This window comes from Chenopodium album, chromosome 17 (assembly GCF_948465745.1).
Source record: "Chenopodium album chromosome 17, dcCheAlbu1.1, whole genome shotgun sequence".
Lineage (NCBI taxonomy): Eukaryota > Viridiplantae > Streptophyta > Magnoliopsida > Caryophyllales > Amaranthaceae > Chenopodium > Chenopodium album.
This window is the reverse complement of record NC_137850.1, coordinates 13,311,899-13,331,011: the sequence shown is the minus strand read 5'-3', so window position 1 is coordinate 13,331,011 and position 19,113 is coordinate 13,311,899. Positions and strand designations below refer to the sequence as shown.

The window sequence follows — 19,113 nt, the reverse complement described above, 5'->3', positions numbered from 1 at the left end:
AAGGGGACAATAATACTATATTAATTAACCTTGTATACACAATTTCCAGCAACTTAAAGTCACTTTAAACAACTTATAATAATTTGAAAATTATCTTAAAAACCCTTAATTAGTCTCTCTTTCAATGGGTAATTAAACCCTTTTATTAAAATCACAATTCTACTACTTTAAATAAAATTCCAGCAATAATACTTTGTTAAAAACTCCTTAACAACTCATCAAAATCATATCTTTATACTTGGTTAATAATCAAAATTAATGGGTATTCAAAACCCCAAATCAATTTATGAAAGAACCATAAAAATCCCATCTTTCATAAATTAAAACCCTTGGTTTATAAATTACAAAATCTGAAAATTTAAAACACAATTGTAATCTAAAATTATAACTTTAAATCATCAAAATATAGTCTTTTCATACTAATTAAATCAATTTCAAATAATAAAAACAAAACCCAAAATTAATTACATAAACATTATGAAAAGAATAAGAAACAAAGGAGGAAGAAGGGGAGGAAGGCCACGGCAAGTGGCCGATGGTGGCTGGGCTAACCACCGGTGGTCGGCGCCGGTTTCCGGCAGGCAGGGGCAATGGACAGCAGTAGCGTGAGAAGTTCTCACGTGTAAGGAGGAAAAAAGAAGAAAGAAAAAGGAAGAAAAAGAAAAGAAAAAATAAAGGAAAAATAAAATAAAAAAAATAAAGAGAAAAGAAAATAAAACTAACATTTTGTATGGGAAAAATTTGGGGATTGAAGGAGTATTTATAGTGTGGTGTAGATTAGGGTAGGTTTTGTGCTTCATAAAGTTGTGGACTTGAATAATAAAATAGGTAGCCCAAATATAAAAATAGAATGATTGGGTTTATTATGAGGATAGCTAAATTTGGATTGAATACTTTTTAACCCAAAATATATTTCATGTATAAATAAATAATTTATTAAATACATTAAAAATACGGGGTATTACAGTCTATCCCCCTTAAAAGAAGTTTCGTCCTCGAAACTTAGGTACAAAAGCAAGAAAAACTCGTTTAAAAACGAATAAATGCTTGTAAATTTTGAAAATTTCATTAATATTTTTAGTTGCTGTACTTTTATGATACTTTATTTCTACCTCATCTATTCATTCACACACAAACTAGTGTGTAAAGTAACCAACTTACTAACCAACTTATACAAACTAGTGTGTAAGATAACGAATCCATTCCCAAATTTACACAGACTACTGTGTAATTTACACCCTTAAACAAAATCTTACACATACTAGTGTATAGGTTTTCCAAACAAATCAACAAAGTCAATGCAAAACTGACTAAAAAAGCACTAAAAGTACTGATATTTAGGGAAAAAGCACGAAGTTCTACCGCACTCTACCCCCCTTAAAGAAAACGAGTTACGTCCGTGTAACTCCACTCAAATCAACTCAGACAACTTAAGTCATATCTTTCTCATTCAATCTCTGGTTAGACCACATTACTTCAACTTATTGACATCCTTGTTGCGTGTACTCGCCATATAACCAATCCTTTGCTCAATTCATATTAAGAAGTCATGAGTGAGTGATAATTAGTACTCATGGAATAATCAATAAATCAATCCTACTTAAATCATTCCGTAGCAACCTTTTAATAGACAATTGCTATGCACTCTTTATGTCAAGAATCCTGCAAGTTTCCTTGTAAGTTCGACATTGGTCTAACTCAATAGATTCGAGATTTTAATCATACACTTCTCCGAATTTGGGACGTACGAAACACTTGTACTTTACAAAGGTTGTTGTATGGCTAGTCTATTAGTCACCCTTACCAATCCTTTCCCAATTCTTGTATAAGCATGAACACTTTGGTCTACATTTCTCTTCTTTATCAAATCTCATGGCTCGTATCTTGGGTGAACTTTTACAAACACCTTGCCCACAACTTCGAATATGTTCCTTTTCGTTTAAATCAGTGTAACTCGTATGTTTGTTATGCACATTCTCGAGCTTCACTTTAATGTCACTTGTCATACTGTAACCTTACATAATTGAGATTTTGAAACCTTTATCTCACTTACGTTACACAACATATTTAACTTCTTCTCATGAAAATTTTACATTTGTGTTGATAAGAATGGTGTCCTTCGAACAAGTGTATTATTCTGGTAGAGGGTTCGGAATTATTAGAAAGCTAATTATTCAGTAAGGTCAAGTGATCGGAATGCCTAGGTGGAGGCCGCTTCCGATCAGTAATATTAATGTATAATTAATATTACAGCTTAATCTTGACTGAACCCTTCGGGTCACATCCAAGCAACTAACGATTCGACACGATGAATTAATTCGGAAGGAATTAACGAGTCGCTCGAGTAATTAATATTTAGGCGTCGAAAATCTAGCTTGGAGCGTCGAAACTGAGCGTCGTAAGTCGAGTCAAATTAATTAAAAGACGAGAAGGTAAAATCACTAATTAATCAACAATTTACCTAAATACCCCAACATCGAAATGCCCCGAGCAAACCGAGTGCCAGGGGCAAAATGTGCTTAGAGCACATATCTAGCATGTACCAAGCCAAGCACATAGCAGCAGCAGCCCGCATGTGCATGCGTGGCCTGCTGCGCTTGTTTGCGGGGCAGGTGTGCTAGTGCCTTGCTGTTGGCGCGCCAAGCACAATGCACCCAGCAGCAGCCAGCTAGCAACGTGGCTTGCTGGGCTGCATGTGCTAGCATTAGCATAGCAGCAGGCCTCGGCCAGTAGCCCGCACTTATGTGCGTGGCTTGCTGGGCCGAGGCAGCAACACACACCCAAGTAGCCACGGAAAGGGCCCAGTCGAGGCACAAGGCCGTCAGCTGGGCGTGCCTTGGTGCCCAAGGGTGGGTGCCACGTGGCAGCGACTGATTGGGGTGTTTGGGTGTATATGGCCGGTTATGTGGAGAGCTTGGGGATCAAGTTTGGTCCCCCCTTTCCCTTGTGGTCCTTATCTAACCCCTCCTCTAAGTGTGACACTTGTTGATTAATTAGTTGTTGGTTATTTAATTTTATTTTTGATTTAAAAATAAAAGGAAAATATTGATTTTACCAACTCTCCCACATTAACGGGAGAGAGGATTTCACTCATGAGTTTCCTTATAAATACCCAACTTGGGGTATGGGAAAACTCACTCGAGTAAGAGTTAGAAAAGTCATCTCCATTGAGAAAACCTTTAAACTCATAATTACTCGAGTAGTTTGGTCGGACTTGGCTAACCTCCAAGTAATAGACCTAGTCGGGGTCGTGTTGCGGGTGGATACCGTAGGAGGTTTTCGCCCGTTACGAGACTTAAAGCTTTATCAAGTAAGAGCTCGGTAGACAAGCGAAGCACGCTTCAAAGATAATTTCCTCTTTCCTTAATTCTTGTTAATTATGTCTTTTGTTTATATTTATTATGAGTATGATCTTGGCTCGGGTTTTATTTTCTGCGATGAGTCGAACTCATCAAAACCCAACAGTGGTATCAGAGCCTTGCTTGTTTATTTTTATAATCATAATTTTCAAAGTGGTTTTATGGCTTTATTTTTCTGGTTTTATGTTACTAATTAGATTAGTAGCTCGGTTTTATTAATTTTAATCCCGTTTTAAAACTGATTATGGCCCCAAACCCAGATTTTCGCTCAAAAATAGTGAATTTTGGGTGGAAAAGGCGTTTTGGAAATGTTTTCACCCTTTAAGGACCGTGTTTTAGGCCAAAATCTGACCATAAATGCTTTTTTTGAGGGATTTTTCGTTTTGACGAAAAATTTTAAGTCTTTCTAACCTTGAATCTTAATGGCATATTTATGGTGATTATGTATATGGTTCTTTCCTTAATGTTTCTGCATTTTTTTAACCTCTTTAAGCATGGTTACTTGGTAGTAATTACTGCTTGAAAGATTGGTTAAAATTTTCACATAATTGCAAATCCATTGCATTGAGTGTGAAAAATTTATTCTTTGAGGCTTCTAAGTACTAAAGATCCAATCTTTAATTGTTTTAAGTGGTTAGAACTTTGAGTTATTAAATTCCATGAATTTTTGGTTGAACTTTTGATTTAATCATGTATTAAGTTGATTGGAATCATAAAGTTTGAATCTTGTGATAGAAATTTCATTTATCTTCATATTTGAAGATAAAATTTTTCAAGGATTCACAAGTTAAAGTTGGAATCTTTATTTGAATATTTGTGTTCATAATTCCAACTCCCCTTTAATTTGCCAAAATCTCATGATTAATTTAAATTAATCAAATTGATAGTGAGAAATTGCCGTTGTTTATTTTATTGCACCAAGTTGAACCAATTTTATTAAAGAATGGTTCTTGGGAATAATTTTGGTTGTGTGCACTTTGATGATTTTTTTTATTTAAGTTAGACTTGTAATAATTTTTCATCTTTTTCTCATTTAATTAATTCTAAAAATTAATTTGGAATTAATTATTCAAGTCACGCAAAATTCGGTTTAAATCCCGAGGCTTTGGCATGAAGATCGAGGCAAAAACCTCCATTGGCTAGCCGGGCTGCAAGCCCGCATGTGGCTGCCAAGGGGGCTGCCTTGTGTGTGTGTGCTGCCTTGCGTGGCTGCTGCTCGTTGCCAGCAGCATGGCGCGCCAGCCAGCAAGTAAGCAGTAGCATGGCGTAGCAGCAGCGATCATGCTGTGCGCGCCATGCGTGTTACTGTGCGCGCATGGCTGGGCGAGCAAGCGAGCACTCGGGGTATGATGTGAGTATGTGCATCTTAGTGCGTTGCAAAGGGGCAAGCAGCCTTATGCGTGTTGCCTTGCACCTTGCAACCCGTAGCAAATGCTACTAGGCTTGGCCTAGCTAGTGCTACGTGGGGTGGTGCGAGAGCATGCACCAAGCCGCATTGCCCAAGGGGTGCTAGGCACCCTTGGCTAGCAATGGTGCGCCCTAGCTAGTCAAGGTGCGCAAACCATTTGCGTGCGGTTGGCTACGTAATTGCTTATTTTGTTGTTTTAATTATTCTAATTAATTTAATTATTTTGGTTTTAATTACTTTAATTAAATTTTGAGGCTAGGCCTCGGTTTTGAGCGGCATTGGCAAAATTTTGGGTTTACCGGCTTAATTAATTGGATTAATTAAGATGGATGCGGAATTTAGTGGGAGTTTCAATTTTAACTGCGCTAAATTACATAATCGGTTAAACAACTTTGACTAGTTTTAATTAGGCGTGTTAATCGGATTAACGACCTAAATTAGTTACTAGTTTACGCGAGTTTGTGCATTGTTACTTGTTTATCGTTGTAAAATGCATGGGCCATTCACAAATAGTTAATGGATGAATGGAATGTATATTTTCCCGCAGGTTTATAAAAATGGCAACTAGTGGGGCTCTATTAGGATAGAAAATACGGACTGCGTTCCGTGATATATTTTTGTAAATCTAAATACGGTCTGCGAACCGTTGAGTATTTTTGTACCTTAATATTTAGATTAGTCCTAATCGTAGATACTAGTTTTATATGGTATTGCACATTCTGAAAATGGTCTTTATGTGCTTTCTTTAGACAAACAAGTTTACAATGTCATAATACCACCAAGAAAGCTAAGACCATTGAGTCAAATTAGACGTACTTGTGGCATTGTTGTCTTGGCCACATTAACATCAAACGCATCAAGAAACTTGTACAGGAAGGTGTTCTTGACTCATTCGATTTGCAATCGTTTGAGAATTGCGAAGGATGTTTATTAGGCAAGATGATAAACAGCCATTCTCCAAGTTGGGAGAAAGGGCAGGAGACTTGTTAGGCAATACACACCGATGTATGTGGACCAATGAGCTCCACCACAAGAAATGGACATCGATATTTTATCACCTTCACAGATGACTATAGTAGATATGGCTATGTCTACCTTATGTCACATAAATCTGAATCGTTTGAAAAGTTCAAAGAATTTCAGAGTGAAGTTGAATATCAGCTTGGCAAGAAAATCAAAGCCCTTAGATTGGATCGAGGTGGTGAATACTTGAGCCAAGAATTCGATGACCATCTGAAAGAAAAAGGTATACTTTCAGAATTGACACCTCTAGGAACTCCTCAATGGAACAGAGTATCCAAAAGGAGAAATCGAACCTTGTTGGACATCGTACGATAAACAATGGGTCTTAGTGATCTTCCTACCTCTTTCTGGGGACACGCACTTCTAACTGCGGCACTAACACTGAACCGCGCTCCATCAAAAGCGGAGAAAAATAATAGAAATAAAAGAAACATGATTCCTTACTTTGATTTTGCTTGCTTGCAACTATAAAACAATAAACGTGTTAGTAACTTCAAGGAAAATCAATAAAACAATAACTAAAATTAAATCAAATAGAGTTGATTTGGGGCCAAACTCTCAAACAGTTCTACCTTTCATGCCTTGATTTAAGGATGGAACCTCGGGTAAAGTACGAACTCCTTGGAGTGCTTAAAGGAAGTATTTTGGAAAAATAGGGTAGGCTAGTGTTTAGGCTAGAGCCTAGAAGAGAGAAGAGAGAAATAATTTGGTGCCTGAATTGCAGAAATGAGGGTCATAATTTATAGAGAAAATGAGTAGAGGGAACACACGGAACCCTAAAAAGATAAAACCCTAATTCTAGGGCACCGTGACACGGCAGTAGTTGCCGCGACATGGGTACCGTGACACGGCAGAAGCTACTGTGGCGCGACAACTTCCACCATGGCGCGATAACTTGTCACGGTGCACTGCTTTTCCCGAAATGCATCCAAATTCATAAACGTGTGAGAAAAACGCGAAAAATACACGAAGAAAGCACCGTGACACGGTGTAGAGTACCGTGTCACGGCAATATGCACCGTGCCACATCATCTTTTGCAATTAGAATCAGGTCAAAATAATTTGTAGATTTTAAGTTATGACCGTTTTAGTGAAAGGGTGTCGGTTTTGGGCTGAGTTTAGTATTTGGCTCATATCTTCTTCGTTTTAAATCGGAATTGGGCTTATGATACATCATTGGAAAGCTTATTGAAATTCCTATCCAACCAAATAATAATTGGATCAAAATAATAGGGCCATAAAATTAGTTTCTCTCGGTTTTGTGATGTGAACACGAAAAGTGAAAAAATACGTTATGGTTTAGGGAAATGAGCTAGGAATTGGATTGGTTTATGAAATGTATTGAATGGAAACATGGATTTAAGCAATCCAAATATTAAATACTCAACCCAACCAATAATGGCGGTGAAAGGTTGTTCATCGTCGGGTTTGGTTTTGGGGAGACATTTTTAGGTGTCTACACACGGCTTGTGCTTAGGTTGTGCGTCCGTGCTGCTGGGTTGTGTGCCTATGCATAGGTCGCGCACAGCCCGCACAAAACATTCTGCCTTAATTCTGAAATTTGCTTCTCGTGCTCGCCTTCTCACAGGGTTGCGCGCCAGCGCACCTCGCTTTCTTCGAATCTCCTCTTGTGCTTCCTCGGCTTCCTTTTTGCAATCCTTGACTTCAATTACCTAAGCACAAAAACCAAAGGAAGCAATAAGGTAGAGGCAACAGTGTAAACACGCAATAAAGGCAAGCGTTCAAGCACATACGCGATTTCATCTAAAACACACCGAGACATGTATGCACATATTATATGAACAAAACAACTATAAAACAAATAAAGACAAGCTAAAACAACGCAAAAACACTACCCTAATCAGATGACCCTGAATTCGATCCTGGAAGCTACAAACAATCTATAGATAAGAGGGATAATGTTCGAAAGGACTAGATTTTTGTAGTTTCATTCCTTTTAGGATTATTAGATTCGTTTCCACATTATATTTATTTCAGTTTCAGTAAATTAATAAGTGGCATGTCCACAGTGAGTTAGTGAACTTATGTAGTTGCATAAGTTATTCGAACTCATTTTATTTCAGTATTCCATTCATTTTCTTATTCAGCAATAAAATTTCATTTATTTATTTGTCAATTAATTTGTTTCATTGACAAATAATTTATTTCGATCCCAAATCATTCATTTCGTATCACTACTCCAGTGAGCCAATTCTAACTCAAATATGTTTCAATAATACATTTCTAAACTCTAGGAATCCATGGGAATTATTTTTATTTATTAATGTGATGCTTTATTAAATGTGTGGTTGGTTAGCAATCAATATTTGATTGTCAAAGCTGCAAATTTTGGGAATTTTCAATTTTGCAATCCCAATTTGTTAGCTTAAAAATTTATTGCATATGTGTTAAGGGTGTAATTTAGTTACATGGGTGTCTAACTTGAGAGCTAACCAAGAATATAGTTAATAAAGACCCTTGTTTTAATCCAGGCGAAAAAAGATGGCAGGAGGGAGTGGTAACAACAATGATGGAGGAGAGTTGAGTGAAGTAGTGAGACAATTGGCAGCTGTTGCCCAACAATTGGCAAGGAATCCGACCAATAATGGGGATGCTCAGGGAGAGCTATTTAAGAAGGTGGCGTAAAGCAAGCTACCAACTTACCAAGGAGAGCCCGACTCAACTATAATGGAAAACTGGTTAAGAGAGTTCGAGAAAATGTTAGGGGTAGTTGGGTGCCTAGAAAATCTAAAGTTGGTTGTGCTACTTATTACCTGAGGGGTGAAGCTGACCTTTGGTGGAAACAAAATGAAGCTACCATTAAGGCATTACCTGGATTTAACTGGACCATGTTTCAGGAGTAGGTTAGGGACAAGTTTTACCCTATTTTCTTACGGAAACAAAAGGCTGAGGAATTTTCTAATCTCGTAATGGGAGATATGTCAGTCACTGAGTACTACACCAAATTTATTGAGCTGTCACAATTTGCCAAGGAGTCTGTAGGTACAGAAAACTCTAAGGCTAGGAAGTTTGAAAGTGGTCTGACTACGGATTTGTAATTGAAGTTGTTTGGAAAAGTGTTTGAAACCTTAGATGAAGTGTATGGGAGAGCTGCACACCTTTATGTGTTGGAATTGAAGAAAAAGAAAGAACTAGCTGAGATAGAAGGAAAAGAAAAGTGTAAGGAGGTGTGGCAAAATTCTGGAAACCAGCAAGGCAACTAGAACAACTTTAAGAAGGAAAAGTACCACCATAACAACAATAACTTCAACAACAACAATAATTTCCAAGGTAACAATCGTCAAGGAGGACAAAACTTCAATAAAGGAAATAAGAACTCTAACCAGGGAAATAATAAGGATGGAAGGTGCTATTTTTGCAAGAAGTGCAAACATAACCACCTTGGGAGAGATTGTGACGACAATCTAGTTACTTGCCGTGCTTGCAACAAGTTGGGACACAGGGAGTATGAGTGCTTTTCCAAAGATCCTAACATAAACAAGCAGGGGAATAATCAAGGAGGGGCTCAAAGGAACTTTCAGGGAAATAACAACTATTCTGGGAACAAGGGAGTACAACAAAATACAGCGAAAACCAACGACAATAATGGAAATAATCGAGGGAAAGGTGGAGCTGCAAGAAAGTTGAATGTAATGAGTAAAAATGAGGCTAATTCCATGAAGGATGTAATCACTGGTACCTTTTCTATTAACTCTAATCCTGTTAAAGTTTTGTTTGATTTTGGTACAACTTTTTCTTTCATTTTAAAGGCCATTATTTCAAAATAATCGAACTATTTAAAAACAGTAGATGTGGTAGATTTGCCTATAGTTATTCCTACGGGTGGGGTAGTAAAGTGTAACAAGACCTTTAAGGATGTGCCTTTTGAAATTGAAGGAAAATTGTTTCTAACTGACCTCATCGAGTTTGGATTGAGAGATTTTGATGTCATTTTGAAATTGGATTGGTTGAGCAAGTACGTGCAGAAATTAGTTGTCGATCACAGAAAGTAAAAATGAGTACAACCGAAAATGAGTCGGTTACATATTGGTTGTGTGGTGAGACCAATTGCCCAAGGATCATATCTGTGCTAAAATTGGCAAAGTATATTAAGAAGGGGCATCCAGTGTACTTTTGTAGTGTGAAGAACATGGAACATGAAGAGATAGCTAAGCCTTAGAATATAGAGGTAGTGAATGAATTTCTGGATGTGTTTCCAGAAGAAATTCCTGGAATGCCACTAAAAAGGGCAATCGATTTCATAATAGATCTAACGACAGCAGTTTTCAAGGCACCATATCGAATGGCACCTGCAGAAATGAGTGAATTGAAAGAGAAATTGTAGGATTTACTAGAAAAGGGGTACATTAGACCCAGTGCATCGCCTTGGGGAGCACTAGTGTTGTTAGTTAAGAAAAAGGATGGGTTATGTATTGATTTTAGGGAGTTAAATAAGGTCACCAGAAAGAACAAGTACCCATTGCCAAGGATCGATGACCTATTTGACTAGTTAAGGGGCGCAACTGTGTTCTCTAAGATTGATTTAAGGCCTGACTACCATCAGTTGAGGATTATAGATAAAGATATTCCCAAGACTGTGTTTAGGATAAGATATGGACATTATGAGTTCACAGTAATGCCTTTTGGATTGATGAATGCTCCAACAATCTTTATGGATTTGAGAATAGGATGTTTCATCCATTTATGGAAAAATTTGTGGTAGCATTTATAGATGATATATTGGTGTATTTGAAGAGTAAAAAAGAACATGTAGAACATCTGAGGGCAATTCTGCAAACGCTAAGGGAAAACAAGCTTTATGCAAAGTTCTCTATGTGTGAGTTTTGGTAGGAGAAAGTAGCATTTCTAGGTCATTTTGTGTCCAAGGATGGGGTGGAAGTAGATCCAGCAAAGATCGAGGTAGTGAAAGGTTGGCCTACGCCAAAGATAGTGTCTGACGTTAGGAGTTTCTTAGGTTTACTAGGGTATTATAGGTGTTTTGTGAAAGATTTCTCGAAGATTGCTAAACCTATGACCTCTCTTATGAAGAAGGACAAAAAGTTTGAGTGGGATGACAAGTGTGAGGAAGCATTCCAACTCTTGAAACAAAAGTTAATCACATCACCAGTGCTTACACTGCCAGACGATAGCGGAATCTATGACGTATATAGTGACGCATCCAAGAATGGTCTAGGATGTGTACTTATGCAAAATGGGAAGGTGATTGTGTATGCATCAAGATAGTTGAAGACTCATGAAGTGAATCACCCTACTCATGACCTAGAATTAGCTGCAATCATTTTTTCACTAAATATTTGGAGGCACTACTTGTATGGAGTGAAATGTAGGATTTATACAGACCATAAGAGCTTAAAGCTTAAAATACATTTTACTCAAAGGGATTTAAACTCGCGCCAAAGGAGACGGTTAGAATATACGATGTATTATGACTTATACATATAATATCATGAAGGGAAAGCAAATGTAGTCGCTGATGCTCTAAGTTGTAAAACCAGTCATGGACTGAATACTTTAATAGTGGCCGACGAGTTATGTAGAGAAAGGAGGAAAATGAATCTTGAAGTTGTAGAATGAGGAGTGTTAGCATGAATACTTGCGAACCTAAGAATTCAACCAACAATATTTGATGAGATAAGGGAAAACCAAGCAGGAGATGTAAAGTTGGATAGGATTTGCGAGAAGATAAAACAAGGAAAGGCTACAAATTTCAAAATTCATGAAGATGGAAGCTTATGGTACAAAGGTAGTTGGTGTGTACCACAAAAATGTGAGGAGATAAAAAGAAAATAGTTGGAGGAAGGTCACCATACACCATACTCGATACACCCAGGAGGGGACAAAGTATAAAAGGATTTGAAAAAAGTGTATTGGTGGCCCAGAATGAAGAATGAAATTGCGGAATTTGTAGAAAAATGTTTAACTTGTCAAAAGGTGAAGATAGAACACAAAAGGCCGTAAGGGACTGTGCAATCATTGGAAATTCCTAGATGGAAGTAAGATTGTATTTCGATGGACTTTGTGACTTGCCTCCCAAAGTCAAAGTGTGGAAATGACACTATTTGGGTAGTAGTGGATAGCCTTACAAAATTTGCAGTGTTCATACCAATGAAGGAGACCTAGAAGATAGAGCAACTTGTAAAATCTTACATCAAAAATGTTGCGAGGTTATATGGAGTTCCAAAAGATATTGTGTCTGATAGAGATTCTAGATTTCTTTCAAAATTTTGGAAGAGTGTGCAAGAAAACTTTGGTACAACACTAAAGACGAGTACAACATTTCACCCTGCCACAGATGGTCAAACTGAAAGAACTATCCAAACCTTTTAAGACATGTTAAGGGCTTGTGTTATAGACTTCCAAATAGGGTGAGAAGATAGCTTGGACTTAATTGAATTTTCCTATAATAATAGTTACCATGCAAGCATTGGCATGGCTCCATTTGAGGCATTATATAGAAGGAAGTGTCGTAGCCCGATTTTGTTGGAATAACATTAGTGAAACAATGATTTTAGGGCCTCAAATGATTGAAGATACAGTTAAACAAGTGAGGGAGATTCAAGCAGCGCAAGATCGCCAAAAGAGTTACGCAGATTTGAAGCGTAGAGAGGAAGAATTTGAAGTTGTTGACAAAGTGTTATTAAAGGTGTCACCAATGAAAGGTGTAATGAGGTTTGAGAAGAAAGGAAATCTTAGCCACAAGTATATCGGTCTATATAAAATACTGCAAAGGATAGGCAAAGTAGCTTATAGGGGGCCTTACCTAAGGAGCTAAGTAAAGTGCATAATGTATTTCATGTATCGTAGTTAAAAAGGTATATCCCTGACAAGTCATATGTGCTACAACCTGAAACCATTGAGTTAGATCAAATCTTAGCTTATGAGGAAAGACCTGTCAAGATCCTTGACAGTAAATGGCGTAGTACATGCAATAAAGATGTTAAAATTGTTAAAGTGTTATGGTCTAACCAAGAATATATGGAATCAACTTGGGAAGTTGAGGATGAGATGAAAAAGAAATACCCCGAGTTGTTTGAGGTATGTTAAGTTACGAGACGTAACCCGTTTTATTTAAGGGGGTAGAATGCGGTAGAATTTCGCGCTTTTTCCTTTTTTTTTTAGTTATTTTTGTGCTTTTAGCACAATTTTAACGGTTATTTCGAGTAATTTTGATTTCAAAGAGACATGAAAGGCAAAAGTATGACAAAGAGTACATCAATATTATACAAAGTGAGGAAAAAGTTTGAATTTCGTTACCTAAGTTTTGGGATGAAACTTCTTTTAAGGGGGGTAAACTGTAATACCCCATATTTTTATACGTATTTTAATTTAATAGGTATTTCTTAAAGTATTTAAATAAGTTGAAATTAATTATTTATGAGGTTTTATTAATTTAAAGAGTTTTATTAAAGGTCCAATTTATTTATTTAATAATTTTGGAAAATACTTTTATAATTTAAAATTATTAGGGCATATAATTTATAAAAGGTAATTTTTAAATTCAATGGTATTTAAAGAAAAGTCAAAATGCTAGTTTGAGTAGGAAAGGGATTATTAAGGGTAAGAAGGGAATTAAAGTAGGAGGGTTTTTTAAGAGAGAGTATAAATACTCATCACATGGGAAAATTGAACTTTGCTCAAGGTGGAGAAATGTAACTCTTTATCATGTATAAATGGTTAGTATCCGGTCACATAAATTTTATTGTTTTAAAAATAATTTTTTTAATTGTTTGATGGAAATAATTTAATAATTAAAAAACCTTAGGTGAACCATTTTAATTATAAAGGATAGCTATAAAACCTTTAAAAGGGCAATATGTTTACAATTTCAAAACTAGGGTGCCACTTGATAGAATTGGAAAAACGTGTATCTTCCACATATAATTTTTGATTTCAGGAGGCCACCATGTAGAATTTCCCATAACAATAAATTAAGCAAATCTAAATATGGAAAGTTATAATGTAAAAATAATTAAAACGACAACATAGAAGATGAATGAGCAAACAGAAATAAAATGAGCAACACCAAAGTTAAATGAGCAAATAGAAATAAAGTGAGCAAACCATATGTAAGCATAATGAATTTGTGTATAATAGGTTAGGTCCCGTGCCATGCACGGTTATTATCATTATTTATTATCGATTAAATGGTATATTTAATTGATAGAATATAATGGAGTATTTGACACATAATGAAACATGGAATACATGCTTAATTGACATTTTAATGTTTTAACCATATAAGAAAATCTATATCAGTTGAACATAAAAAGATAAAGATTAAAATTTAATTTAGGAATAAAAAAATAATTAAATAAATTAAAATAAATTCCTAAAAAAGAAAAACCATAGAAAGAAGAATTAAAAAAAAAAGGAGAGGATATGAGTTTTGACGAAAAAAAATCTATACCTATATACTTATCAGTGATCATATATTGTAATGTCTTGTTTGTGAAAGATGTAATTGTAAAAAAATAATACAAACTTTGAGCGCTCTGCCAAAAACAAATCAAACTTTTGATTATTTCTTAAAAATACATACTTTAGGGTGAATCTCCTTTAAAAGGGACATTTTACCTACAACATAAACGATCCGCATTTTGCTTTTTTTTTCTTTTTTTTTTTTTGATAAATTCATTTAACAATTTAATTAAAGCAGTCGAGTCGGAGGGGAGGAAAGGGTGACAGTGGTGGCTGGGTTGGGTGGGGAATGGATTTTTAAAAAAAAAAATAAAAAATAATAATAATAATAGTAGTAGTAGTAGTAGTAGTAGTAGTAGTAATAATAATAATAATAATAATAATAATAATAATAATAAAAAAAATAAATAATAATAATAATAGTAATAATAAATATAATAATAGTAATAATAGTAATAATAGTAATAATAATAGTAATTCTGCCTTTCTCCTTTTCTTCGTTAGGAGAATTAGACAAGGATGCTATTGCGTTGCTTAAGCAGGTTCAGGCGTTCGCTAAGACTCAGGACATTGGTGCTCGTGCAGCTGCTCACATCTTCAGCAGGATCGGGTTCGTTATAGCTAGAGGGGTGGGGGCCCAGATTGTATCTCGGCTCCCCACCAATTTCTTGTAAATTGATTGACTTTGTAGGTATTTTTTTCGATATAATAATAATAATAATAATAACAATAATAATAAACCAATAAAATTTTGACATGTGTCTCGTATAACCTGTTAATCAAGTCACTAACCGATTGTAACTTTTCAGGCGAAAAACCCCCAAAGTTTGTATTATTTAGAAATAATCAAAAGTTTGACTTGTTTTTAGCGGATTGCTCAAATTTTGTATTATTTTTGGCGATTTTTCCTTTTATACAAATATTTTATTTTCCATATTAGTTAATTTATTGTGAATATAAAAAATAAGGTAAATATCATTGTTATTTACTACCTCCGTTTTTTATTAGTTGACACGTTTTGACTTTAGCACTATTTACACACCTCCCTTTCACTATGTTTTGTGATTTTTATGTGAAGAAAAATATAGTTAAGTAGGATCTTGTTAGATTTGTCACAATATATATTTTCAAAATATCAACTTTTTATAATTTTTACTTATCGCTAATTAAAGATATTAACGATTGAATTTGTGCATTGGCAAACGTGACTAAAGAAACGTGTCAACTAAAAAGAAACGGAGGAAGTATATAGTAGTAATAATATTTTAAAAATAATTTCTTAAATAAATTTTCTATTAAATTATTTTTTTAAAAAAAATACTTAGGACACACCAAAACTGACATGTGTCATTGCTGGTGTGTCTTTTAGTATATAGTTATTGATTATTATCATATTTTCATTCGAATTTCTTTTTCTAATATTTTGGAAATTCATATATTAGGTTGATAATTATGGATGAACAAGAAAATATTAAAGCATATTTAATTTTAAAATAACTTGATGTTAAATTATTTTTATGTTCTAAATAATTGTCTCTATGTACTAAACAAGAATTGCATGTATTCTTGACATGTTATTTTCATTTTGATACAGAAATAATAGCAATAATGAACAACTTGATAGTGGTTCCGATGCTAATGTCAGTGTGACAGTTACTTCTATAGTAGTAGTTACTTCTACAGTAGACTTATGTTAACTTCTGGAGAAACAAAAGAATGTCTCTAATGTACTCCAATGAGTTAAAACCAACATTAGGAACGAAATATAATAATGTTGATAAGGGTCTTGCATTTTATAGAGCATATGCATTTGCTGCTGGATATAACACAGGGAAATCTACTAGATAGTAAAAAGAGAAGAAACCACAAATTGACATTTCAATATGTGTTATGCAATAAGGAGGGCTTCAAAGAGAGAAGAAATCCTATTGTTGAGAGAATTTTAAAAGATAAAGAAGGAGAAAGTAAGAAAGACAAGGTTTCAATCTCAAGAAAAGACCCAGGCCACGTGGCCCTATCAGAAGGTGACACGTGTCACCCTAGGCGAGGTTCCAAGCGGACCTATCTCCAATCGACACGTGTCCCTCCCAATTATTGAGAAAACGCGGCCTTTATGGACAAAATCCCGAGAAAGCCGCAAAGTGGCGCAACCCAATTATTCCTAGGTTTCCGTAAACTAGGACCAGGGCGCAAATCCCAATGACCCTATTTCTGGGGCACGTTCATTTATTATAATCAATCAATTCTCTCACATCAAAGAAAACACCTGATCTCGGAATCCGAGGAGATCTACTTTTACCATTTCCGCACCTTTTTACATTCTTCGACCGGTACTAACTTGATTACCGGAGGTAGAACTCCACCCACTCGGAGTTTCCGTTGTTTTAATAGTACAGACAGCCAGGATCCAATCTTAGTGACGTAACTCTCCTGAGAGACCAGAAAAACCCCGAAACATTTGGCGCCGTCTGTAAAGAGAGTACCTCTAAGATGGTTTCACAATAGTCTGTACCCCCTCCTGATCCGAAGCGGCTTGCGGTCGATGGTGAGGTTCATTTGGACCATGATACCAATAACGACATTGAGGTCGAAATGCATGTGGCCTCTGATGGAAATTTCATGAGTCACCAGCTCCGTCTCCTGAAACTTGGTGAACAACCTTCTACATTCACCAAGGAGATAATTGAGGCGGTAAAACCGACCAAGGTTTAGAATATCATGGTGGGTACCTACAACGGTACCACCACCCCTAAAGACCACCTTATGGCTTACACCAACCTCATGTACCTATAGGGGTTGGATGATGCCAGCTAGTCCAGATGCTTCCCGGCTACATTGAAGGGCATCGCCCAACAATGGTTCGTCAATTTTCCAGCCAGATGTATTGACAGCTTCAAGAGGCTTTCCTTCTTGTTTTCTTCCAACTTCTCAATGAACATCCTTATAAATAAAACAAGTCTATACTTGAGCACAATATAGCAGGGGGAGAGAGATGGGCTTCGCTCCTTTGTCAAGCGGTTCAATCTGGTGAGAATCCAGATTCAAGGACTGTCTGACAATGTAGCTTACAAAGACTTCTTTAAGGGTTTAAAGGACGGTTCAACTTTTAAGTTTGACCTCGTCAAAAAGAGAGTATTCACTCTCCAAGAGGCGCTGATGGAGGCGGAAGCCTTTATGCAGGTGACTGAGCTTTGCTCCACCAGTAAGCAGTCGGACTCCAAGAAGTCTGACAAACAAGAGGAGAGTTGGCAAGCTCAGCCGGCTTAAAAAGCTGAAGAGAGCAAGAAAAGAAAAGAAATCTAGGCGGTTGACAATTCTGATCAGCTGTCCCAAAAGAAAAATTAAGAGTTAAACCGTAAGTCCCTAGGTACGAGTTTAACAAAGATTTCTACTTCATCCTCATGGAGATAAAAGATCGGGTGACCATTGAGAAGTCCGCTTCCATGAAAGGTTCCGTCAAAAATCGGAACAAAAACAAGTATTGCCACTTCCATGAGAATATTGGCCATGACACCAACGACTGCTATAGCCTCAAGCGGCTGTTGGATCATCTGGCTGATCAGGGGTGTTGAAATCCTATATCCTCAAGTCTAAGGTTACCTTGAAGAAAACACAGGTCAGTCGTCCAAAAAGTCTGTCCAGCCTATTAGTAGTTCGGACACTGACAAAGAGCCGATTTACACAATAGTAGACGACTTTGCTAGAGGTGGCCCTACCATTCGGAGCACTAAGGACCATCTGAGGAAGATGGACGTCAACTTTGTTGACAAGGGTTAGGCTTCTACCAGTGTATTTCCCGAGGTAACCATTTCAGAGAAAGAACGGGGCGAACAGCCGCATGATGACCCAATCGTCATCGAATGCAAGGTTGCCAGCCACTTGGTGGGCCGGATCTTGATAAAAACTGGTAGCTCATCTGACATCATCAGCTACAAGTGCTTGTCAAAGCTAAAGTACAATCCCAGCAGCACGCAGAAGGTCACTCACCCCCTGGTTGGTTTTGGGGGAGAAGTTGTGCTCCTAGTCGGCCGGATTGATCTATTAGGGGTGAAAGTTCGATTTTTGGCTTGGTATTTTTCCTAAACCGAAACCGAACCACCATATTTCGGTTTCTTAATTAGAGTTGGGCTAGGGTTTTTTTGGGGTTAGGCCGAAAATTCGGTTCGATTTCGATTTTTCATTATACGAAACCGAAACCGAACCATATAATTTCAATTTCTTCATTTTGCAAACCAAAACCCAACCACTTAAAAAAAACAAACCATGTTTGTTATTCGGTTCAGTTTTTGGTTCGGTTCGTTTTAAACCGAGTTTGTTTCACCCCTATGATCTACCAATCTGGATGGGAGAGAAGGGAAAGGGACACCACATGGTCATCCGGTTTTTTTGTTGTGGAAGAGCTGACCGCCTACAAAATCATTTTGGGTCATTCGACTCTGAATGATTTCAAGGCCGTCATTATCCCATCCCTTATGCTGCTGAAGTTTGAAACGGATGACGGTTCTGTTGGCTCCGTGAATGGGGATCGGAAGACGGATAGAGAGTGTTATTTGTTAGACGTCAAGCCCACAGTGGTTGCAGCCGGCCAGGGAGAGGAGCCAATAGATCTTGACGATGTCAAGGATCCCGAGCTAGCCCCACCAGTAGCCGGAAAAAAAGAGGAAAGCTGATCAGCTGGTGCCGGTGAAGAAAGAAAAGCAATAGCAATCACTGATCGGGGAACGGTCAAATGAACTCCGTCCCCAACTGGTTGGAGAACACATTGATATTGCTCTAGACGACAGCCATCCGGAGCGTACTGTTAAGGTGGGGACAGTTTCTTATGAAAAGTAAGATGTAGACTTGCACAACTTGATGAAGGAATTCAAAAAAATCTTTGCCTTT

At 36.8% G+C, this 19,113-nt stretch overlaps 1 protein-coding gene across 1 annotated transcript; it reads left to right on the top strand.

The window, feature by feature from the left end:
- The first annotated feature begins 12,313 nt into the window (after positions 1-12,313).
- LOC145588681 (uncharacterized) lies at positions 12,314-15,926 on the top strand. Its single transcript, XM_081645296.1, has 4 exons — positions 12,314-12,510; positions 12,624-12,846; positions 12,949-12,971; positions 15,824-15,926. The coding sequence occupies exons 1-4, from the start codon at positions 12,314-12,316 to the stop codon at positions 15,924-15,926; spliced, it is 546 nt and encodes a 181-aa protein (XP_081501422.1).
- Positions 15,927-19,113: the final 3,187 nt, after the last annotated feature.